The 26,599-nt window shown below is 40.6% G+C and overlaps 1 protein-coding gene across 1 annotated transcript; it reads right to left on the minus strand.

Moving 5' to 3' along the window:
- Window positions 1-867: 867 nt before the first annotated feature.
- Window positions 868-26,170, minus strand: LOC311168276 (fatty acid desaturase 2-like protein FADS2B; the record flags this gene model as incomplete). Its single annotated transcript, XM_084229646.1, has 12 exons — window positions 868-919; window positions 2,264-2,389; window positions 3,523-3,602; window positions 4,534-4,630; window positions 5,629-5,726; window positions 5,890-5,966; window positions 8,926-8,986; window positions 10,475-10,600; window positions 13,543-13,644; window positions 15,187-15,384; window positions 17,832-17,942; window positions 25,847-26,170. 12 exons carry the CDS (start codon window positions 26,168-26,170, stop codon window positions 868-870), a joined length of 1,452 nt encoding a protein of 483 aa, XP_084085772.1.
- Window positions 26,171-26,599: the final 429 nt, after the last annotated feature.

Here is a 26,599-nt window from a genome sequence, read left to right on the forward strand (position 1 = left end):
AAGCTTGAAAAATGCCCTACACAGCCTCAAGTCTGCTTGACAGAAAAAAGACATTTCTTTTATTGGGTTCACCCAGCAATGAGGTTTGGAAGTTTTGTTCTGGTGGGCAGGAATTAGACATACAAATCTTATACTCAGAGACAGACTAATTTTTAGCAGAACACAAGTCACCTTTAAATATTGGACCTTAACCTGCTTGATCTGTTGTTATTGGGTTTGGGTATAGGAAGCTCCCTTAAAAGATTTTATAAACTTGGAAACAATATATATACATGTTAAATTACACATGTAGAAACAATAATGAAAGTCTGAAATCAAAAGTGAAATATTGAAAGAGACTTTAATGTTCATTGCACTCCATCTTTAAAGAACAAGTTGAGACACTTAAATAAGGATAGGCAATACATGGTGCTTCAACAGGATCTTCTTTTTATTATTTTGAGCTATTTTTAAAATTATTACAAATATTAATTAGGATCTTTTTAAATATATGATCACCTTCTAAGAGGGACTGCTCTGTTTTCCAAAGTCTCTCCTTTGGCCTGCTTTGCCCAGACCCACTTCACCAGCATAACTTTACCCCATGCCTGCACTGGTGCCCCAGAAATTGACATCAGCAAACTAAGGTTCATGGTCCCATTGAAAAAAATGAAAACATTGGTCACCCATTTCCCTTTGTTGCTCTAGACAAAAATCATCTTGTGTTGTCTCTGCTTCTAACTTGTAGAGGAGACTTTCAGGGAGAGGGTGATCATGAGTCTGGGGATTCATACCCCTGGTGGCCTCAGCAGAGCAGGGAAGAGCTCTGGAAATTCACAGACTCTCCTCAGAGCTGCAATTAAAAGCAAATCCAGGATGATGATCTCCTCAGGTTTCATAGTAGTTGTCCGCCCAGAGGGCTGCCGATTTCTTCAAAGACCTGTGGAGGAGCAAAAACATTCCTCAGGAGGGGAGACTCTCTGTCAAAGAAGTCACCCAGAAGTACAGTCACTCTTTACCTAGGTCAGGAGTGTTGTCATTTTCAGCTATATTGGTAAAAATGTGGTTCTCTGTTGCCCAGTGGAGGGAGTTCACCTCCCTCTTAGTGGGGAAGGGCTTGAATTTTCTTTCATTTCATTCTCTTCTCTACCCCCAAACCATCACCTGTCCTTTCTCTAGAAAGTTTCTCTGAGTTTCTCTAAGATGATGCATACACCCACCTGTCACCCCATCCTCTATCCACACCATCCCCCCCACTTTAAAATGTGAAAGTTGCTTCTTCAGGCTCTGGGCACACAGCACAGCCCGAGGACAGAGGTGTGTTCTGTCCATATGCTGTTCCTGGGCTAGCTGGGAAAAACATATTCAATAGTTTATTACTCAGTATGTTATTTGATCATAGTTGTGATACATCTCACCAAGAAGAGAACCAGGAGCTGGTTTCGCCGTGTGGGTCAGGGAAGACTGAGATGAGGAAAGGCATTGATATGAGCTTTGGAGAGTGAATGGACGTGGGCCAGGCGATAGGCGGGGAGGCTGGGAAGACACTGTAGGCTGAGGCAAAGGTGGCGAAAGAAGTGAGAATGGCAAAGGGGCTGGGAGTTATGTAACCACAAAAGGGAAGCCAGTGATCTGGAGGGCAGAAAAGGAGGAGGGGAGAGGTCGATCAGAAATTGGAGCACTAATCAGCAGTCAGATCAGACAGGGCCTGGCCTGCTGGCTCATTCAAGAGAGTGTTGCTGTTCCCAAGAGAAAGTTATTAAACCCAGATCTCTGTGACCACACAGTATTCTCTGGGGCATTGTGAATGCTTCCGGATGAGGGCGGATTTTCAGTTCCCGCAGGCTTCACCACATTCGGTCTGTCCCCTCTGGGGTCAGCACCCAGGGGATTGGTCTCCCCTGCCTGAGTCATAAGTTTCAGTCCTGCTAGACAATGCAGGCATCTAAATTTGCAGCCCTGGACCATATGACTTGAACGGCTTTCCCAACACTCCTTCTAACATAGCTCCATGGAGGAGACAAAGACAGAAAATACACAGCCTGGCTTTTAAGAAGGTTGAAATTTAATAGGACAGAAGGCATTTCATTAAGAACTTCCTAGGAGGTAATAGATAAATGGTAAGAATCATATGACTATTGCTGCCCTTCTGTTACAGTCCCCATGTCTGTGCTGGACACCCAGGGGCCCCTTAATAGACTGTTGTTGGGTGAGTGATTCACAAGCCAGTGAATGACCCCTTGGGATCAGCCAAGACGGGAAAGTCAAGAGAGACTGTAATTACCTGGCAATATCTCCAAATGCCTTCAACATGGGCTTGTTCACATACTGCAGTCCGTGCTTGGCACACAGTGACCTCACCAAAGGCGCCACCCTGTGATAATTATGGCGTGGCATTGTGGGGAACAGACTAGGGAAACAGACGGGAGACAGCAAACTCAGACCTGAAGAGAAATCCCAGTTTTCCTTGCCTTAAATAAAATTATATCAGCCATGCAGACCCAACCTTGACCTTGCTCAGTTACTTGAAATTCAAAAACTTGCCAAGATACTCTTGTCTTTTAACCCTCCATAAGTCCTGGGGGCGGAGGGTGGAGGGACAGGAGCAGATGTTTGGAAAGAGCTAAGAGAACACATGTGAAGTCCATCCAGTGTGTATTTTGGTCCCGGTCCAACAAAAGTATGGGGTTTTCTATCATTTCTCATTACCCAGAGAGCTTGAGATATCCACCTCTCTCCGCCTGGTTCAAGTGAACTGGGAACATACGATATTCCAAATAGTCATTTTAGGGTAGAGATAGATTTTCTATTCAAGGTTTTCACTAATGAGCCAGATGACTTTCTTACTCCCTGATAAAATATGAAAAATAGTTACCTCTTGTTTTGCTGAGATTTTAAAGGACTAACATGAGAGAAAGAATGAGAAAAATCCCATAAATAAGTGTAAGATCACTTTCTTTCTCTGACAATCATGAATATGTGGTTTTCAAAGAGGATATGGAAAGTCCCTCCCCTATATAATCTGGAAAGATTGACTCACACTATTAAATCACTTTTTTTCTTTTTTAGGGCAAGTCCACCTAATTTATTGGTGAAGTATTTCTAAATACTATTTGGAAATTGCACCAAGGACTAGATTTCACTGTTGATTTTCTTGCAGATAGAATAAAAATATAGATATTTGCATTAAATTATAATTAAGTCTCAACATAGCTTGGTTACCCAAGTGGCATTCTTTTTCTTGGGCTTTGCTAACACATAAAATATACAGGAACAATCACCAATTCTTAGGAATCTGGAAACTGAGTCACTGGCACTTTTCCAAGATCCTATTCCTTTTACTCACAATTATCTCCTTTTTGTTCTTCCCTTCCTTATCATTGATGTTAATATGAAGAGAGTCTTTAGACACTTCTGGTTCATTTTTGCCCTCTAAGATCCTAGAGCCTAGGGCCCTGCTCTGGACTGTCTGGGGGAGGAGGTCATTATAATTCATGACAGACCTTGCCCATCACCACTACTATCAATGTTTCTGTCACTCACTGATGCTCGATTTGGAAGTTCAGGTGTCCCGTGAACCAGTCGTTGAAAAAGGACTGTTCAACATTGCAAGTGCCCAAGACCTGCAAGAAAAGCATATTATAGTTGATGAAAATGAGTTCAAGTTTCAAACAAAGAAAATGTTTACATAGTCTTCTATTCAGTTAATTACTCAACAGGTACTGATCGAGAGCCTATTTTGTGTAAGAAACTGAGGAATATAAGGAGCATGCGGTCCCAGGTCTCATATATTTTGCTAGGTAGTATCGGAAGCAATAGAATGAAAGAGCATTTGAGGGGACTAAGTCACGATCAGCCCTTGGCCACAGAAGTCTAAGGTGTGCTAAGTGAAGACTATGGAAGATGGATGTGGGATTGTAGGATTTGGGTAGAGATTGCAGGTGTTGAGTTGAGATGGTAGGACTGTGCTAAATGAGGAGGAATATTCAATGCCTTTCTATGGTCTAATTCTAATTGGGGTTGTTGGCATTTTGACTGTCATTCTGTGGTCATGCTATGTCATTGTGTCTCAAAGTGTACTTCAGAGAAACTTGAGGTCGCCTAGGGCTCTTTCAGGGCACCCGAAAGGGACAAAGCTATTCCCTTTCGACAGCTTCTCAATGCTGCTGTTGCAACATGAAAGTGGTATCAATACAATGCAAATGAGTGAGCAGACTGTGCTCCAAAAAAAACTTTATTTAAAACACATGCCAAATTTGTCCCTTGGTCTGTAATCTACTGATCTTTGGCTTAGTGCAAAGGTTCTGAAATCAAACTGCCTAAGTTGAAAACCTGTTTCTACCACTTAATATTTGTGTGACTTTATGCAAGTTACTCAACTTCTTTTGGCCCTGTTTTAACATCTGTAAAAAAGCAATAATTATAGCACCTGCCTCATTTAGTTGCATGCAAAGCAGTTGACAGTGCTTTCCCCTGGCAAACTTTTGATGAGTATGATTATATGAGATAAACAGACTGCAGGTTAAGGATTTTCTCCAGGATCGCCTTTGTTACCTGAGTGCTGAGCCAGTCCAGGTTCTGCTCTCTGCTCATTTTCATTGGTATGTGACTCATCTGGGTAACATATGCAATCCAGGGACTTTCAAGAACCCTTTTGAAGAATGAAAAGAGGAAGTAGTGACTTCTTTGGTATTTCAGTTCCAGTCACTGGACTTGGCATAAATCCTGGCAGAGCTGACTGGGCATTAGAGGAAATGGGAGGGGGATTCAAAGGTTTCAATAAAATGGGGGCCATTTGTCTTCATCTTTGGTGACCCTTTATACCTAGAGATGACATTCTGAGCTTTAATTCACATGATCCATCTTTCTGCCTAATGTGTGGGAGCAGTGCCCCCAAAGTCTACAATTACATTAGTGCAAGCATCAAAAGACACCTGGGAATTTAAGGTCATATGCAAAGTGATTACTGGCTTGGGTTCTGTCATCAGACATAGTTGGGTTCAAGTTCTGGTTTGCACTGCCACTGGTCCTTGCTTGCTCTATAAACTAGGGCAAGTGATCTCATCTTTCTGAGCTTCAACTCCCTTAGAAGAAAAATGAAGATATTATTTATATCACAAAGGTTGAGTGAGGCTAATCAAATAAGATAATGCATACAAAGTCTTCAGCAAAGTGAATGATGCATAAGGTCACTATCATTATCCTTAGTGTATGAAGGATTTAGAATAATCAGGCAAAAGGGTGAGGGAGGAATAAATTAGGAAGCTGAAGAGGGCTATTCAGTTGGAAGCCATTTTGGTTTTGAGACAATCTCTAGGCATAAAATAGCTTTAAAAAGTTCCTTTCCTTGCATTATATTTGGCAAGGATTATGAAGTCCAGCTGGATTGCAGTTTGAAAGGGTTCAGGGATTGGATGAAATACTGCAATTGGAAATTAAGCAAGTGAGGAAAAAAACAGGGAAGACTGAGCAAATATTTTTGAAAGAACTCTTTCTACTCTACTATTTCAATTTTTTTTTCATATTTTCTTGGAAATGTCTCAGTTACAGAGAATGGGACATGATATCCTGATCTGAAAATCACAAATAACTTAGATAAGGGAAGTAAGAAGAATTTATGGGAATAAGAGAATATTCTTGCTTTCTTACTTGACCAAAAATATGAGCACAATAGTTCCAAAGATTCCATAGAAAGGGCCATATGTGATGAAATGGCGGATGTAAAAACTGCTGACCCAAGCAATGTCCTGCAGAGAGAAGTTTTCAGAAGTTAGATGCCCTGAACAAAATTTCATTTTCCCTTCATTGTGGGGTGGGGGGGCTGTAATTCCAGGGAGGTACATCTGGAAGGGACCACATATTTGCATTTCACATTTTTGACCTGCCCTAGCGTTAGAGTCAGGTACTTACTGCCCAATACCGTCGGAGGTACATCTCTTGCATGGATTGTAGGTTGAAATATATAGGCATGAGGAGGGGAAGTCCAACTAAACAATAAAAGAAAGATGGTGAATAAACAAGCAGAATGAGACTACCCTGCTAACAGTCTAGCTCCTTGACATGCTCCCTGAAATGCTGTCCCTGAGTGGGGATGCAGGGATGCAAATCCAGTCCAGAACCACATCCTGGACTAGAGAATTTTTAAATCTCTGAGACTGAATTGGAATTTGGTTCAAGCGCCCTCAAGGAGTCTTCGGAAGCTTTCACGATTCGAGTCACTCTTGATGGTGGTATCTCAAAGAGGTTGCTATAAGCGTTCACATATTGGTCCACGGAATCCTTCAGTCCTTACAAACCTTAGGAGTGGGTCCTGTTCCAATAGGGTGAGGTAGCAGAAATAAAGTAGGGGTATGTGTTTCCTGGTCAGAGAATTATGTGTTTCTCCCCCAGACCAAGGAGTCTGCCTAGAGCACATTTGAGTCTTAGGGAAACTCTTTTGTTTTTTTTTTTTTTAAGTTAATTTTTAAATTGAAGTTACATTGGTTTATAATAGTCTACAGGTTCAGGTGTACAGTGTTATAAATCAATATTTGCATATGGCAAGTATGTTACATTCACCACTAAAAGTCTACTTTTTATCTCTCACCCGATAATCACCCCTTTGACCTGATTTACCTACCCCCTTCCCTTCCGGTAACCACTGTTTTATTTTAATGACTCTTAGGGTTTGAGAGACTACTAAGATGCAGGCAGGTCCCCTGCATCCTCTTCTTGATGAGGCCTTCATGTTGGCCTGCAAAGGGGCAGGCTCTGCTTACTCTCAGCACATGTGATTTCACCCACCCTCCACACTAAGACACTTGAACAAACCCTAGCCTAGTTTCTGAGGGCTCAAAGCCATATCCCTGGAGTGACCTGAAGCCCTTAAGGTTAATGCCTAAGCAAGTTCAATATCAAAAGAATTACATGTGTGCTTAAGCTGAGATCTGGCTATAAGCCTCTGACCTCCCCTTACCTAGAGCATTTATGTTAGAAAACTTACAGTAGTAAAATCCTTTCTGTGTCCTGTTGAAGTATATCTTCTACAACCCAGAAAGCCTTTCTTAGGGGCCTGGGAGTCATCCTTGAAGGTTAGGGGCCTGTCTCCCAGTCTCTGTGGGAGGGTAGGGGGCCTCATTTCCATAAGCTCCCATTAGTAGACACAGATGTCCTAATCACACGCATCAGCTTCCCCTGCCCTCAGTGTCTTCCAGTTATTTCCTTTAGTGTTTAGGAAGCCCTCCACTTTTGCATCAGCAGACCTGAGCTCAGTTGAAACTGAAGCCCCTCTCCCCTCCTGCAACAGCCTGCAGAAAATCTATCATGCCAACCTTAACAAATTCCAGCTCTCTCCGATAGTCCCATTTGTCCCTAGGATGCCGATTTGGCATTTGAGGAAAAGGGCACAGAGGACCAGCTCCTGCGGGCAGAGTGGTTTGTGAGGGGAGCGTTCTGCACTGCATCCATGCTACCCATTCATTTCTTATAAGCTCATGTTACAACGCTGCATATGGGAGGAGGGTTCAGAAAAGAAACTCCAACAGCTGCTCTTACATGAACATACATTGAGTTAGACGGGGGCACTTTCTAATGTCCTCCTGTCTCTTTTTTGTCATGCAAGAGAAGGAGGGGTGACTATCACAGGCCACCTGATCAGGCCCGTACAGAGGACCACTTAGGGCTGGCACTGGGCGAATCAGATCACTTGCAGCAGTTTCTCAGTCTTCGCTCTCCTGGCATAACTGTTGTTCAGAGCTGTCCTATGCATCCCAAGATGTTTGAAAAGCATCACTAGTTTCTAGCCTCTGGATTTGGGACCATTCCTCCTCCTTCGTTGTGATGATCCAGAATGTGTCTAAATACCCCACTGGGGCAACATCACTGGTCTCCAGGTAATTTTTGTACCTTCCCTGATGATGGTGTATTTCTCAAATGTGTAGGCATGTTATACATCAAGGTACCCTGGGGTTCCTTGTCAGCACTCTGGAATTTATTTTAGTTCCGAGGAAAACCACTTTTGCTTCTGAATCTTTTTATTGATGTCAACATTATTCAACTGTCCTATGTTCTTTCAAGCCTAGACCCACATTTAGAACTAATCATATGTAGAGAGGAATATTAACTAGAAAGACAGAGAAATAGAGACAGAGATTCTGTAAATCTGTGTCTGTGTATCTATCTTGAACTCTATATCTAATGTCTTCCAAAGACATGGAAACAGCCAACTTTCTCCCACACAAGCTCTACAAGTACTTTATTTCCTTAATCTCTACTTATTTTCCAGCATCATATCGTCAGTATTTCAGGCTTCTTTTCCTGTTCCTCCTTACTTTCTACCCAAATACATGATTTTTTCCTTGGCAGGTGTCTAGTCTTTCCAGTAGTGGGGTCCTAGTTGCAAGAGCTCTTGATGGCCCTGACTTTCATCTGTCTTGGAGTGATTCCTGCTCAGTACCCAGAGTGATCAGGAACATGTTAAAGCTCCTATTTACTTTTCCATTTTCCCTTTCATATTATCTTTTAGAAGATTATTTATTTATTTAGGTAACATTATTTATCTATTTGGGTAACATTCTCTCTGTTCACATCATTGTTTGTGTTTTAGAAACCAGGGATCTCCCGGCTCCAGGCATTGTTACTACACCACGCCCACCACCAAGACACCCACAGGCCTCCACCATAGTTCACTGTTCTTCCCGGCAGGGTTTTCTCGCCTTCCCCTCCCACTCAGGTAGCTCAGTTCTGTAATTAGCTCTTTAGGGCAAGTTTGTAGTTTGGCTTTATCTGACCCTTTGTTTGGTTTCTCCTATTTTCACCCCAGTAAGTCTGAAATAAGACCTGCTGCTTTTCTCAATCACAAGAAGACATGAGCTTGTCTGTGAGAGGATTCCAGTCATGCCTTTCTGACTGACAACTGCTTACTGTAATGAAATGGGTGATAAGGAATGTGATTCCAAGTAGACTCACCCATGTAGAAGTATAGGTGCTGCTTCTCATAGTCAATGTATTTGATTTTCTTCTTGCCATACTGAATGAAGAGAAAGACTTTTATAACAGACAATACTTTGGGTCATACAGTCAGAGAAAACTCTGTCTCTTCTCTCTCTGTGTCTCTCTCTGGGTCTCTCTCTGTCTCTCTGTGTGTCTCTCTTTGTGTGTGTCTCTCTCTGTCTTTCTCTCTGTAAAGTCTCTATGGAAAGATCCATGTGATCAGAGTTCATCGATTGTCAAACTTGAGGCATTAAAAGAACCATTAACAGAATGGGAGGAAATAATCATGGTGTCTTTTTTCTTTAATTACATATGAGCAATTCTAGCATGAATAATTTATTCCACTTGACTCCAGGTATTGTGATCACTTTTTTATTCCCATGGAATCCACTTTGAATCTTTTTGTCCTTATGTGGAGTGGAGTGGTGACTAAAAGGAATATTACTGATGAATCTTTTGAGTTCTTCTTTAACTGTGGGTAGTGTGGTGCTTAGAAATCTGTTTGAAGTTCAGTCTCCATTTACACTCATTCGCTCAGCAGATATTTATTGAGTGGGTATGTAATAAAAGATATAAACATGACCTCTCCTGTGTTCTAGTATTCCTCCTATGTTTTGTTATCATGAATCTCATGCTGTGGTTGGCTATTTATAAGGCATGATCTTGTTTTTTGTTTGTTGTGCAACAAAGACTAGGCAGCACCTGAAAAAAATACCTACTTTGATTTTTACAAAAGTTTGAGATTCTTCTAGAAGGAGACATCAGTCTTTTCCTAAGTATCCAACTCTCAAGAATCATCATTTTCCCTTGAGGAGAGACAAACATTCTGGGGCAACCCCTCCAGCTCTGTTGTTGAAAGAACATTCCCATCTAAAAATTTGGTAATAGTCCTTTCCATGATGACTTTAAATTGAGGTTTAAAAAAAAATCAACCAGTGAAAAATTTCAGAATTAACTTTCCTCCTTCTTTCTCTGTTGTTTCAGAAGCACAGATTAGAGGAGGAGTCTATAAATGTCTGACAAGACCGTGGGCCATGGCTCAAGTACAAGTGAATAAAATGATTGTGGACTAAAAATAACAGTGAAGTCACTTCTAATGGAGCTAAAATTAGTTGAGATAAGTAAGAATTTGATGCTTGTGACTTAGTACTTATTGAATGTACTCACCTGTCTTACAGGAATTACTGTCTCCAAGTTCTTGTTAAAGTTTGGAGTCATTGTCCCTCAGTCAGCTAGTTTCACCATCTAAGAGTAGGTTGTGTTGCCTTAGGGACCTGCCACCAGGATTGCTCAAGCACCATGATATGGGTTGAACTCAGTCACCTCTAAGGTTAGAAAATCATGTAGCCCACACCTGCTTCTAGTCTTACAGCTCTAGCTTCAGTTATTGCTATTTCAGATCTATAGCCTAAACTTAAAAGGAGAGATGCTCTTAGAATATGCTTGAAGCTGGAATATTCTAGCTTCATCTTTCCAAGAACTAGTTCTAGAACATTTCTCTGGTGCCCAGGATTCCCAAACATACCCTGACAGGTTGTAAATCTCCAACCAGAAACAGTGGACCCACATCAATATCCGGGTCTTTGGGGTAGATGTTAGGTTTGACATGATGTTGGAAGTGTCGATGATTCCACCAGTTTGTTGACAGGCCCTGAGGAGAAGAAAGGGCTCATTAGCTGAAAGATTTCTCTGTTGAAATATCCATCACTGTGAGAGTTATCTACATGCATCTCCAAAGACAAAATAAAAGATTTAAGCTTCTCAATCTTGCCCCCACTGTCAGGACACAGCATGGTCAACTGGACAGAAGATCTCAAAGTCCATGAACAAATCACCATCTCAATCAGGAGCATAAATTCAGACTGAGCCAATTTCTGACAATGAAACACTACATATTTGTTGTCTCTCAGTTACTGTTCATGTTGTGGCCCGCCCTGCAGTGGCCTCTGCTTGTTTTTATTGTGCATCTGATATCTGACCAAATCAAGATGGACTGGAAGAGTATCATCACACTGGAATTTGAAGATTTAGGATAAAAAAAGGAATGTAAAATATCTTACACTTTTTATCCTGATTATACACTGAAATGATATTTGAGTGTATAAAGGGAAATTAAGTTACCTTTTTTAAAAATGTGGTTATAAAATGACTTCTGTCATTTTAATGCAGTTTGCATTCTGTTCCTGTTGCATTGTGTGGGCCTGGGTACATCTGTGGTAGAGGGTATTGCCCTCTCATTGCTGTCTTCTCTGTCAACCCCCCGACCCAATCCACCAGGAGTGGCATTCTTGTCTCACCTCTGATATGCCCTAATAACCTCACAGTGGAATTTCTCCCTCTAGTCCAGATCTCTCTACTGAATCTAATGCAATCACTTTCCAAACATATCCCTTGGCACAACTCATGGTATCTCGGCCTCAACATGTGCTTGTCAGTTTCTGTTCCCCCTGCTGGGCCCCTATTCCACTCCTCTGCACTTCTCTCAAATTGCATACCATGCATTCACTCTTATAATTATGCATTCATTCATTTATTCACCCGTTCATTATATATTTTGAAGTCGGTACCATGTGCTGGATACTTAGCTAGGCATTTAGAAGATAGACATGATAAAATGGGGTTCCCACACTTAGGAAACATAATCTATGGGAGCAGTAAGCAATTAACAAGGACACTGATAAGTAATGATTCTCTTTTTCAACTAAATCCTCTGAAAATCAACATTTTGGCCTCTTCCACTAGCAGACTGTACCCATTTATCCAATCACTAGGGTAAAATGCGAGACAGGGTTTGATTCCTGGTAGATGCAGATTTCAACAGTGCAAGGTTCTGGAGTTTAGAATAGCAGTGGTCACAGTAATTATGGGTGTGGTCTACAGCAGCTGGCCCCTCCCTGGCACTCCAGTCTGAAAACCACGATTATTGGTGATAAGAACTTACATGGGTATGTACAAAATCGGCTGCTCTTACACCAAGTTCTCTAGAGGAATCACCCTACGTCATTCCTCACTTCCAAGTAGGGTCCTTTCTTGGTGCAGCATAAAGAATCTAGACTTTGAACTGAGACCATTTTGAACTGAAATCCCTGCTACGAGGTGTGGGGCCTTGGGCGGTTTCCTCACTTGTAAGATGCTGAGGTTACTGGAGAGGATGGGTCATGCCCTCAAGAATGTTTTGGTATAGACTCATGGAAGCAGTAAAGGCCAGATTTTAAAGGAAGGCCTTAATTTCAAATTTTCTGCCTCTTTATCCCTATAATAACACTTGATTCTTACAGTTTTCATAATATGCTTATGGGTGTGTGAGAAAAAAATATGCTACAGGAAGTGCAGCTTGATTTTAGCATTGCACAAAAGCCCAACATGTCTGTAGGCATTTCTGCTCTTTTATTGTACAAACACTGCAAAAATCAGAACATATATATTTTTATGCAGCTAGTTAGTGAGTGAAAATTACAAAGAATCTCAATACCTGTCATTTTCCTAGGGGTGGGGCATGTTGATGTGAAATCAAGTTTTGAAATTTAAAATTGTGGTTATGTTATAGTGGGAATGTTGCTATTTATATTGTAATTTTCTTTATTATGTCCCTCCCGCCCACCTATCCTTTCCTCCCCACTGGTAATTTTCTCTCCTGCACATAGTTGAAGACTATATTTATTTTGCTCACAAATCATTGGTTTTGCCTGTAAAAAAAGGCAGCATGCACTTGATTACATTAGAGCCATTCCCCATTTGCTTATTCTGTTCACAAATTATCAAGGCTATATTCATTTCAATTACAGCAGCCCTGGCCTGTTACCTTGGTATCTCCTTTTGTTCATTCATTCATTCATTCATGCCTTCATTCATTCAACAAATGCTTATTGAAGTCCTATCATATGCCAGACACTCTGCTGGGTGCTGTATTGCAGTGGTGCACAGAACCCTATGTCTGCCCTCCTGGAGCTTATCTCTGGGGGTGGGGGACAGGGGGCAGAGCACCTGCCAACATTGCCACCTGCTTTTTCCAGAAGTCTGGGTTTTGCAACTCTTAACTCTTGAACAGAACCTCTGAGCTTCCTAGCCCACTCTTTCTCTTCACTTTATTTCTTCTGCACCTTTTCCTTTATTTCTTCATAATTGCACCTTTCAGGACTAATCAGGCTAACTGGATCCTCTGGTTTCCAGGCAATACATATTCAGACCCTTTCTAAGAATCTTCCCATCTGTGATTTTTATGGGGTACTCCTTCATTTTTAAAGACCAATTCCATCTCCTGCAATGTGGTTCCTTAGTGGACTGCCAGAGATTGAGTCAAATAGTTATTTGGGTAAGGGAAAATATAAAAACTTCTTAAATAAAAATAAACCTTTCCTTGTAAAAATATAAAATATATATTATATATATTGTAATATATATTTTATATATATATTATATGTATATTATAACATAATATTACATATTATACACATGGTAGCTACATTGCTAGTAAGTTTACATTTATTTGGGGTTTGTACCAACATTTTTACTGGCATAAGTACACAAACTTGGAAACCACTGCTGTGGGACATGGCACTGGAGAATGGCCCCTCCTCCCTGAGCATCCTGTACCTTGAGATGACACATCACAAATTTGTGCATCAGGTGGTTCCACTTGGACTTCTTAAATATTGAAAGGTGTCCAAAGTCATGCTGCAGGAAGGAACTCTGAGCCTGGGAGAGATGAAGTTGCTGTTAGAGAGGTTTGGCAGTGAAGATGAAATGAGTAAGAGAGTCCACAGGGCGACTATCCCAAAGGAAGGTTTGGGAGCCTGTCTGAGAAGAACAGTTGCGATCTTGACAGAACTCCAGCCCAGACGACTTTGCATCCTCACCATGGTCATGTTCTTCCCCACCTCCCTGCCTTTGCACAGGCAGTTCTTGTAGACCAGAATGCTCTCCTTGCTGCTGTCAAATTCTTCAAGCATGGAGGGGAAGAGCCTGCCCTTTGGACACAGGCTGGTTCTTCTCCGCCTTTTGACAAGTTACCGGTTGCTCTGAAGCTCAGTTCCTCATCTGCTAAGCGGGGAAAAAAGTGACTTCCTTGTGGAGCTGTTGTGCAATGTAATGGCAGGGAAGATGCCCAGCTTATGCTAAGTACCAAACAGATGTGTGTTTTCTTTCTTGTTTCCAAAACTCGCTTTTCAAGGACTATAACACATTGTTTTTGCAAGAAAAAATGTAACTTATAACATTCTGGAATTTGGAAACAATGGTTCCCAATAGCATGAAATGCCTCTTTCTGCTCCCCAGCACCTGCTTGGCCTCTAAGCCATTCTGTCAGGTAATGTGTGTGGATATTTGAGGGACAGTTTTTCCCTCTGGATGACCATTTCCCAAGGACAGGCACCAGATCCATTTCCCTTCAAGACCACATAGAAGGTCGTTCTTGGCTCAACAAAGAATTATCAGATGCTCTGCTATGTCCCAGGTGCTGGTTACCATTTGCCATGGAATCTCCATGTTCTTATTCTCATGTAATAAGACATAGTCTCTGCTCTTGAAGAATTCAGTATCTGATGCATTGATCAATGTTGGTTGGTAAATGAATGAAAGATGAAGATGAGTGTTAGGTGGCTGAGAACAAAACTTCACTTATTGAACTTGGGTGGATAAAATTGGGCAAAGCATAGCAACTACCATGAATTAAACATTTACTATATGCCAGACACTATTCTAGGTATTTCACACATTTGCTTGGTTAGTCTTAGAATATTTCCACAAAAAATTGTTACCCATTTGGGGGGCTCTCTGGTGGCCTATGGTTAAGTCTCAGTGTTACCACCACAACGGCTCACTGAGGCAGCCTGAGTTCGATTGCCGGCCAGGGAGCTAACCCATGTATGGCACAGCAGACCTCTCCTGACTCACCCACTGTTCCCCTCAGCAGTGTATTTCTGTCAATCTACCTGCTCTGCTCCCCACTCTCTCTCTGGTGAATCTCTCAATGCCTGCATTTCTGGCATGTACCCCAGTTCTTGTGTGCATAAATAAATAAATCTTAAACAAAACAAAAAAAAAGATTGCTATCCTTTGAAAGGACTTTGAAAAAAATTATTATTCCCATTGCACAGATAAGGGAACTGGGACCCAGCAAAGTTTGGTAATTGCTGGTGTCAGAATCTGATGAGCAGCTTGGCAAGAGGTGTCAGGCAGCAGCTGACACAATCTAAAAAGAGAATAAAAAGCTTGTCTGGGCTCAGAATACCTGCTTACCTGAGAAATTGTCAGAAGAACAGAAATGACTAGTGTAGTAGACCAGCTGTTGCCAAAATGGCACAGGATTAGCCAAGCCAGGGCTTCCAAAATCAAGATCTGGAGGAGGTGGAGGGAAAAGAAGCCCAGGTTGGCATCGAACATGTTCATGACCTTGCAAGACCTCCGCAATTCTCGGAAATCTTCCACCAACTGGGACTGTGAAATAAACATTCAAGGAAGGAATTAGACCCTGCAGGGGAAGGTAGCCTGAATGAACATGATTCATCATCTATTTTATTAACTTGTTAATACCTTCATTTTATGATTAGAAATTTATGGTTACTAATAAATATAATTGAACAGAAAGAAAAACAAACAAAAAATGAACAAACAAAACTTTTGAAAAATGTTATGATATTTTATATCCTCCTGAAGGAAAGAAAAGTAAGTACTGATTTCTAAACTGTCCTCAAGTTGCTATAGTACTCAGAATTCGTTTCTTTTTTGAGGGGGGTAGTTGATTAGGTCTAACAGTTACCTTGGGCAAATGATCATTGGTATCATTTCAGGGATGATAGATCTATGGTTTGTGTGTTGGGAACTGCTGTCCACATGGATCTGTGTTACAGTAGTGAGAGGCACAGTTTACAAGGTGTTTTTTTTTTTATGTCATCAGCTGTTTATATGTGAGAAGTGTTCTTTCACAGATGTTGACAGACAAACAGTAAAATTCACTTAGATTAACTCAAAGGATGAATTTCTTTGAGCTGTTCAATGACAGCTCAAGACAGAATTCCGGTGGCTCTAGTGTAATGTGCTGGCTGCAGGGTCCTGGTCCCATGTCCCTGTACGGGGCATATTGGCATGTGCGTATGTTCAGTGCCAGCTTTGGTCTAAGAGCTTGCCACATCATGTTGTTGTTGCCGCATCACATTGGGTTTCTGTGTGAGGGCCAGGAAGGAATATCTCTTGGCTTAGTGACTATAATGGATTTGAAACCAGAACAGTTGGGAAAGTCACCTGCGTACAAGAAAGAGAGCAAGATTGTTTAGATATAACAATGGAGAGAAATTTGAAATAAAAAAGAGCTATGAACATAATTCTAGAAGCCAAAGAATTCATTTCAAAATTCACTAATGCAAGTTTTCAAGAATCCACAACCTCCGAAAAGTCTGGATAATTTCATCTCTCAAGCTTCTGTCAACCTTGGAATTCTGGTGGCCATATATAATTTTAAGAGGTCATCTTTAGAGAACCTCCCAGCCTGGTCATCATTACCAACCCATTGTTACCAATACGGAATAGGGGGTCTCTGAGCCCAGAAGAGTGGCTGATCTGACATCACCAGTGTCAGTGATGGATCCTGGACTTGAATCTGTACTTCCGGACATCTAATTTTGTGCTCAAATACTAATCATTTATATACTTATAGGTAGAGATAAAATATCTATCTGTCTATCTGTCTATCTGTCTATCTATCTATCTATCTATCTATCTATCTATCTAAAAATTTGTGGTGGACTTTTACTCCTAGAGGCCACCACTTATATTTATTTACTTATTAATTATTATTATTCTACTGAAGTAACATTGGTTGTAACATTGAGTCCAAGCTGTCTACCCTCATTGCCCACTGTTCAAATGCAGAGGCTATTTGCATAGCCTGGCACAACCTTGAGAGATGTCTGTGGACCTAAGAATGAGCCTGGGAGCCTGAAGTTTGCAGGTAACCACTTCTGTGTCTGCAGATTCCTCATGCCCCTCCATGAGTTTTTCTGCTTGTTTTTAGAAGCAGACATGTATTATCACTCTTATTCTATAATATAGATTTTTTATAATATGTACTTATTTCTATCTTCCAGTGATATATGGAGTAGCATTTTGTACACATTAGTTCAAAAGAACTATACAACAGAAAGATATTTTTATTGAAATATGCAATATTAGTTAAAATTTCTTTAAGTTTTAAACAAAACTGTCCTAGTGAATTTTCAGTCTTGTGACAAACCTCTCCTTTGGAAGACACTATTTCAGGCAGTCAATATATTGGGGAATGAAAGTGTGACCACCTTCCCAGGCAATACCTAAGGAATAGCAATCAGAAAGAAGACTGTTGGAGTCCCAGCTGTGGGACTTTGAGAAAGACACATATTCTCCCTGAACTATAATTTCCCCAAATATGAAAAGGGCTGTGGTTATGATATATTCACATTTTCATTCAATAGCTATTTATGGCATTTCTACAACAAGTCTGATCCTGTGCAGATGAGTCCTGAGGACACAGGAATAAGCAAAATAGACATATTCTCTGCAGTCATGGAAGTGTTGAGCCAAGAATACAAAAAAACCCCAAAAACAACTATAAGCAGTCACTGCAAAATAAATTATACATGTAAGTAGATTGGCATGGAGTAGATGCTTGGAGACATGGAATTACTGTTTGGGGCAGGACCAGAAATTCCACTCCTATTTTGCAGATTTGAAAGTTCTGAGGGTTGAGGAGGCTGGTGCTGTTGTGATATATGAGAAATCCAATCATTTAGGCAATTGCTGACCTACTCAGGTACAGTGGCTGGTTTCTAACAAAAAAAAAAATACAATGAACCCAAAATATACCTTGGCCCATCCCTCTACACACTCATGGGTCCTGAGACCTCACTCACATTTTTGTTTCTCTCTTGGCTGGGCTCCCCTGGGGCAAGCTCTCCGATGAGCAGGGGTTTAAGGTACAAGCGCATGGTGTCAGTCTCCGGGTGCATGGCTCTGAAGGCATCCTGTAAATCAGAGAGCATCCTCAGAAGTGTAGAAGGCACGGGCTTATCCACAGACTCACCCCTTCCTTCCCTCACCTATATTGGGGAAGCAGAGACTCTCTTCTAGAGGATTTATTTCTAACTCCAGATTGATGCTTCTGTACTCCAATGTCTTCTGTGATTGATCAAAATTATCCTCAGAAGTACTCTATGAAAGACTCACACTGAGAAACCCATCTACTGATTCACTAGGCAAGAACAAAGCAGCCTGGCTACCCCCAAGCATTGGAGAAATCATTGTCTATTTTATTGAGCATCTGGAGAAATATTTGGCTTGAGTTGATGGGTTGTGATCAGTCTTCAAAGTCCAACATCAGGTCAGGTGGGGGATATGCTCAGACTATATGGGGTGTCTAGCAACCAAGACTCACTATGCAAATCATGACTGTTATTAAAGTTGCCTTCTTGGCTCTTGACCAAGGACTAGAGGAATGAAGCCCTTGAATAAAGTTATTTTTAAGGAAAGACAAGTTAAAGTTGGTGATGGTAGCTAAAGATGAATGTGTAAGAGACCATGGCCCTTGAGCCCTAGGTTGGCTAAACAAGGACTCTTGGTTAAGTTTGTCACTGAAGGAGCCTCATCACTGTTCCTGAAATACACAGTGGCCATCTCTGGAGGCACTTGGGACAGCCAGGTACAGAACAGAGTAGACAAACTGCATTTTCCCCATCTCTGGCCCTATGTTAAGTACAACTCCAAGTGGCTATGAGAAGCAGCAGAGGTTACCACATTCTGCTTATATTTGAAAGTAAGATAAATACTCCTTTCACCCAGAGATTTAATTAGTTTTGGGAGATGGAGGATTTTCCAAGAGGAAGGTGCTGGATTTCCTGCTATTAGAGCTTTGTGGACAGGAGTCATTAAAAGTAAACTATAGCCAAGGTTGTCACTTGGAGATGAATGACACTTTCAGAAAATGGACCCTGGAGTAGTCTTCCTTCATCCGAAGTCTGGCTTTGTCACTTACTAGCCAGTGATGTGCTCAAGTCTCTTGACCCTGTCTGTATCTCCTTTTTGCTCTTTTCTAATATGGTGGTGATGTTGCTAGCAATTTAATTCATAAAGGTGTTATAAGGATTGAGTGAATTAATTCTAATCTGATTGTCATGTTATAAATTCTCAGTGCACATGAGCTATCTCTCTTTTAGGTATGCTTCTCATAATAAGAACTCACTACTTCTTTTTCAATATAGATATTTTATTTCTATGTTCCAATGCCTAATGTGGAATCAGAATTATCTTTGTGAATATAATTAATTTTCTGTATTCAAGTCCTAAGGCAACTTTAGATATATCAAAGAACTCCATATGGGCCTACTTATAAAAAGATGATTATAAAAAGATGGTTTCTTATGATTCCCAACAAGATTCACAGGTCAATACTATGACATCAAATATTGAAATCTCTAGAGTTTCCTAGAATCACAGGTATTGGCCTGATCTGGGGAGATTTTCTCTATTGTGTTAATGGGCAGTGCAACAAAAGAGTTTTCGTAGTCATAAAATATTAAATTTAAAAAGATTTCCTAAGACAGTCTGGATATTGAGTAAGTTGTAAAATCACCTTCCCTTCTTGAAAAACCTGCAATATCAGTTTCTGTTATCAGCATTCTTGGGTAAGTTTGTTGCTGCTGAATGAAGGAGAGGGGATAGGGTAAAGGGAAGAAGAGTGTTGATCACTGTCTATTGAGTGTGACAAAGGTACCTGGTGCTTCATGGGCCGACTCATAATCAGCACTTTAGTTCTGTGAGGTTCCATCACCTCTGCTGTACAGATAAGACCCCGCATCTCAAAGGGGAGAAAAGTCTTGTCCAAATTGTTAAAGAAAATAGTAGAGTGAAGATTTGAATTCATGGGCTATGGTACTGAAATGGACCCTTACAGTCTCATGACTGTTTTAACATAGATTATCCTGTTTTAACATAGATTATCCTGTTTTAACATAGATTATCCAGTCTTTTTCTGAAATGCCTCTCAAAAAAGGAGCAATGTCAGATTGTTTTGGTATAATGTTAAAATTAATAAACATCTGTGGACAGATAGTAATTGTGTCTCCCTCCCTTAGGTTTTAATCATATAAATCACTTTGCCGCTGGCTCCAATTTGTGTAGTCAAGGTTACATCTCATCTCATGTCCCATTTTGTCTACTGGATCTCTCCTCATTCAATAAGCATTCCAAGGACCCTCTTTGCTTTGATTGCCTTTCTCCATTTTTCTCTCCATAAAGTCTCTTTCCTGCCCTTCAATATCCAGATGAAATATTGCCCTCCCTACCTCACTCAGGAAAGCTATTTCCTTTGGAATTTTGTGACATTTTCAAATGATGCTGTAATAAGTCTGCATATTCACCCTTTGTCTAGTTGGTTGAGTGTTTTGAAGACCAGAACCATGTACTACTGATTAAATTCTATTGATATCTACCGCTGTGCTTGGAATATAACGTGTGATGAATACAGCCTAAGGAATAAAAGAAATGAAGAATGAATAGATGAGTATAGGATTTTTCTAACAAATAGGAAGTTGGGATAATGAAAATGTTGATTCCAGAGGATACAGGTCTTAAACACCTCTGTCCCTTCCCTAACCTCACCATATTTATTTTCTGAACTTTTTGCTATGTTAACATGTCTTATTCCTTCTGATTCTTTTCTCAAGCATCATTTCTTAAGATATTCATAAATGTGTTCCACAGCTCATCTTGAAACTGATTATCTTCAAAACTGTATCAACATAGCAAAGATGTGATTAGTTGCTTTCACAAATAGCTTGGAAAGTCTGCAGTTTTTTTGCTGATATTAATGGGAATCAGGAGATGTAAAAGCACAAAGGTCACCCCCTCCTCGCTATCTCTTCTTTTCTCTCTACCACCCCAACCAAACTTGCTCATACTTTTCCTTCCCCATCTTATAATGAACATCACCATCCAGTTGATAACCACGAGTCAGCCTATACTCCTTTCTTCTGTTTATTCATCCAATCACTTATCAAATATTCTGAGTTATGTCTAGAGACCTTTGACATCCATTCCTTCTTCTATATTCTCTCCAGTCAATGCCTTGTTCAGGCTTCAGCATGTTACCTGGAGCCCTTCCTGCATTTTGGTGGACTTTCTCTCTTTCAGCATTCTCTTCCCTACCAGGTTGACCCTTCACAAAGATGGAGTTGATAGGCAAGTAGATAGCTGAGGTGCTAACAGGTGACTGTTAGTTAGGAACATCATTCAAATGAGAATCAGATTATTTAAGAAATTCTAACAACGCAGGAAAGATGCAATGATTACTGATTATTATTTTCATTTCACTAACAGCTTAGAAATCCTGGTTGATTATGGTGTGCTGATTGGGGGTGGAGAGGGAAGCTGTGCTGGGTGAAGTGTCATTATGTACAGGGGAAGGAGAGAAAATATACATTCTTTATTTCAGCTCTCAAGACCCTCTCTTGCCTTCTTCCTTCTCTTTTCTCTTTCTCTATACTTCTTCTTCCATCATCCTCTTCTCCCCCTTCTCCTCTTCTCCTCCTCATGCCATGATAGTCATTGACATTAATTAATTAAATGATTATGTATTATTTGCCAATACGATTCCAAGCAAAGGAAGTGGCTAAGCTGGCATGCCTATTGCGGCTGGGTGCTTACTCATGACATGAATCACATCTGTTCTCCACCCATACACATCCCATCTGTACACATCCTCACCTCCATGTGCTTGAACTCTGTTGGCCCATACAACTCATTTGAAGTTGCATATAACACTAGTTCCACATTGTAATCTTCCAAATAGTTGAACTTGGCTGCATTTCCTCTAAGTCTTTGTCATCCTTTCCCTGCTATGTTGACCTTACACTCTGATGAGAAAGAACTTTTCTCCATGTCCCTCTCAGTGTGGAGATATGTATAGAGATAAGTAGTGGACCGCTTGGTATTCAGAGCCATGAGTCTGTTTCTTTGTTCTGAACTTGCTGCTTATGTGCATGCATCACACGGGTGAATTCCCTCCTTTTGTGGACACTGGAACACATTGTTGCTTTGTAAGTACTAATTATTTATTCATGTACTTTTCATGTCATCAGATGCTTTGTCATCCTCATTTCCCTGATTGCACAATAGCCCATTTTAGGATATATTGTAATCTCCATAATTAATTCTATGATTAAAAATGAATGGCATAGTGCTAATAGCTAGAGTCCAGGCCCGGCTCTTCTCATCTGGAAGAAATCATCCAGGAAAAGCCAGAAACAACCTGCAAACATGACACAAAGAAGTAATTAAGGAGATGATGATGAGAGCAATCAGGTAGCTTGCAGCTGACATGCCCGTTGTGTTTTAGGGACTTACTTTTCTTAGTAAAGTTCTTTGGTGAAAATTACAAGCCATATCAGAAGAATTAAGTAATAATAAAACACAAAATCTGCCATTTTTTAGTATTTAATCAAATCATCCAATAATGTGACACTAAACACCATAGAGAACACTTTATCTCCACTGACCTTCACAAGACACTGAAATGAAGGTATTATTCTCATTTCCTAGGTAAGGAACCCCTGGCCCCATGAACTTGCTTTAGCAAGTTCCTCGGGACATTCCTGGTTGGTGGTAGAGACCAGAAGACAACGGTTTCATTTGGGAAGCTTTACCCTTTAGACTGGATCCTTAATGAGGGTTTTAGAATGACTGACTGCATGAATGAATGAATGGATGATCCTATGAGGCAGAGGATTTAGGCATCATCATTCATCTTTTGTAAAGAAGCCGGAGGTTTGCAGAAGAAATTCTGTGTAAATAAGAAGGAATATTTCCCCTCTAGGCAGGTGCAGCCATGTTTAGGGCTGACACACAGAGACCATATTCAGTACAATTTTGCTAGGGCACAGCCTGCCAATTCCCCTTAAGCTGTAAAAGGAGCATTCAACCTCAGGTGCTCTGGCTTTATGTTCTTCCTTCTTTCACTAGAGAGCATGATGCTTTGCTACCATGTCCCCTCTGTTCCCAATCAGTTGACACCCCATATAGTCAGATTTCTGAACTGGTAGTGAACAAGATATAAATAATCACATCTCAGAGACTAGGGATGCTGGTGAGATGAATAATAACAGCTATAATTTCATGAACCTTTATTAAATGCTGAACACTTGAAAGCATTAGTCCCTTTACCATAAGTCATTTAGGTGGGCAATGCCATTCCTATTACAGATGCTGATGTTGAATCTCAGAGCATTTAAATAACTTTCCTAGGTTCACATAACTGATTCCAAAGCTCAGACCCCCTGTACTCTGAGTAACTGTAGAGTTTTGTGATGGACAGATTTCTCCTGGCATCCTCCCGCCCTTCTTGAGCTACCTTACTCTGGAGAGTCTTTTATTCTGAACATTTTTGAATGCCTAAAATCTAAGGTACATCTCTGACCATGCTCAGGACTTTCATTTGCAAGATAGGAATCCTCAGGTGTCTAGGGCATTTCCCCTGTTTTATTAATTTTGTTTTATTTATTAATTCTTGCTTGTTAGTAAGAATTAGATGCAGAATCATGGTTTTTTCCTAGCTTCAGGGAGATCAAAATCATTGGCATTTTACAGAATTATCAGCTCTGCTTCCTCCAGTTGAGTGATTTATCAGTTATTTGCAAGCTGGTTGGAGGCCTTGTCTTTGTCAGCTCATCCTGTGAGCTAACACTGTGACTTGTGTTGGAAAAGCATCATCCATATTTGCTCTGAGTTGTAGGAATGAGGGATTAGGCTAGACAGGGATATGTAATATTTGCCTCATTCTATTTCTGTTCATCTGTTTCCTGTTATTTTTGCACATATGCTTCCACATTTTCCCTCTATCTTCAGCTCTCTTCATTCCTACAGCACGTATCTTCCTGACAAACTTGATAGTCTCATCCCAGACTAGAAGTGCATGCTTGTCTTTCCAAGAATAGGTTGAACATTGGTTTAAAAAATGTTGGTTCTGACAGAAGTGGTGTGGATGTAACAGGGTATGTTTAAAAGTGTATTCCTCTGACTGCAAAATCAAGACAGGTGAGTGATAGAAGATAAACCTGGTAAGTCAATGGATGATTGACTAAAGATGTGTGTCTACACATAATGAAATTCTACTTAACTGTAAAAAAGATTAAATCTTGCCATATACAGATACATGTATAGACCTAGTGGACCTATTATACTAAGTGAAATAAGTCAGACAGAGAAAGATAAATACTATATGGTATCACTCATATGTGGGAGATAAAGAAACAAAACAAAACAAAACAAATAAAACAAAACAAAAACAACATCTAAGACTACAAAAACAAAATGGAGCTTAACAGAATAGAAGGAGAAAAGGGGGTAGGTAAATTGGGTAAAGAAGGTCAATTGTAGGGTGGGAGGTAAAACTAGACTTTTGGTGGTGATCATAATATAACATAGACAAATGTCAAATCATCACTGTGTACCTGAAACCAATATAAAGTTATAAACCAATGTTACTTCAATAAGAATAACAAAAGAACATGGTCAGAGGTAGGAGATGAGAACTTGGGAAAAAATGAAAATTGTGGAGCAAAGATCTTGCTTATAGTCCCCAGAGATGGAATCTTGCTTATTTTGCATATTTGCCAGGTATTTATGTATTTTGTTATTATTGGCTCAGTACACATCACAGACTGCTGCCTAGTGAATCAATGTTTTCAATCCTATGCCTTGAAACCAGTTGGATAATTTATACACTAAACTGTGAAAACAAGGGCAAAAAGTAAATAAAAAAAGCCCAGGTTTAACTTTCTGCTCCATAATTTATTAATTTTCTGTTCTTGGATTATTTAGATCATTTCATCTCCATTTCTTCATCTGAACATTATGGAGCATAAAATTGCTAATTGGAGTAAACATCCTATAGAATATCTTAAAAAGGATTCTTAAGCACATTTAAGGGTTTAAGAGACTTTCTTGCTAAATATTAAATGGAATTTTATTTTTTTAAGGATTCTACTTTTAAAGGATCCAAAACCTACCTGATTTCAAAAGTTGGCATTATTATTTTCTGGATGTGGGACACATTATTTGCCTCCTTAAACATTACCTTTCTTACCTGTAATAAGGGACAATATCCACCTTCATCATGACAAGTTTTAAGTGAGGTGCTAATGCATTTGAACATGTCTGAATCATTCTAGACAGCAATTCTAGTTCCCTTTTTTAATCCCTTACCCATTTTGGTAGGAAAAATGAGAAGAAGCAGTGAAGAAAAGTGTAAATGCTGGAAGTTAGGAAAAATATAGTTTTCAATCTGGGACCTCCTACTGGGTGCCCTCTCAATTTCTTCTTCCATAAAAGTGGGTTGCATGACCTCATCACCCTGAATGAGCTCCAGGACACAAAAGAGCTCTGCAGAGCCTAAAAAACCCATGAAATTGCAGGTTTTCATCATTGTTATTAACAGCATTTTGATGACGCCAGGTGGATGGCTGTCTTTTTTAAGACTCTCCAATTATAACCGTCTGAGAAACTTTTACAGAGGGTACAGATTTTACTCACTTTTTTGTAACTTTTATCTTAAGAGACAACAAGCTCTACTCAAAAAACAAAAAAAATCAAAACACCAAGGGGAAAAAAAAAGACCCAGAATGGGCACACATAGGTCCTCTGCCAACATCTGAGTTCATTCCAATCTTAGTACACATACTAACTAGATTCTGACGCTTAATTTGCTCTCAAATTCTTGCGGGAAAGGAATCCTGAAAAATTGGTTTGGGAGGAGATGAGTGGTTGTGGAGCTTGAATACTACTTGAAATGCTTTTGGGAACAGAGCCAAGATCCTAGTCACCCAGCAGCTGGAAGAGAGAGAGAGAGAGAGGGAGGGCAGAGCTGGGAGTTCCTTACCGTGGCATCTTCCCCTGCGTAGTGGTTGAGAACCTTGCGTCCACCTGGGTGTCTGGCGGCCCAGCCAGTGACATTGTAGACCTTGCGATCCACCACCAGCCACTGGTCAGCCTCCTGGTTGTGTCTCTGGATCTCCTGCCAGCTGTACGTGTTGAGGCTTTTTCTGGGCACATCACATGTCCCATATGTTTTCTGCTTTTCAGAAACCGTGGCTTTCCCATGCGCTGCTGACTTCCCGTTGGCCTGCTGCCTCTCACCCAGGTGTAACTGAATCTTTCCTGCAAGGCTTTCCTCGCCCACATACTTATCTTCAAACTTTATCATTGAACTCCCGGGATGTCTTAGTTGACGCCTGAAATTTCTAGTCCTTAACTTTGCATGGACCATAAAATGACCCTTTTCCTCTCCTTTTACCTTATTGCAGGATGATGCCCACACAAGACAATGTTTTACTTAGTTGTCTTTTTACCAGCCCCATAGATAGCACTTCCTGGCCTCTAACTTCTCCTCTGTCCCGAATCTTTTCTGCACTGATGCAGGATGTACCACCCTTTTTACCTGGGTGGTTAAATTACCTTGCTCTTCTCATGCCTCCAGTCCCCACTGGCTGGTCCCCTCCCTGCTGGCTGGTTTCTTGGCGGCATCCTCTTCATCATTAAATGTCCCTGGGCAAAGGGCTGGGGCCAATGGCCACCTGGCTGGATATTGTAGCCCCGCCTCCAGGGAGGAGGGGCTGCACCGGGTCACCGACCT

The sequence above is a fragment of the Talpa europaea genome, assembly GCF_964194135.1.
Source record: "Talpa europaea genome assembly, chromosome: 1".
In the NCBI taxonomy this organism is placed as follows: Eukaryota; Metazoa; Chordata; class Mammalia; order Eulipotyphla; family Talpidae; genus Talpa; species Talpa europaea.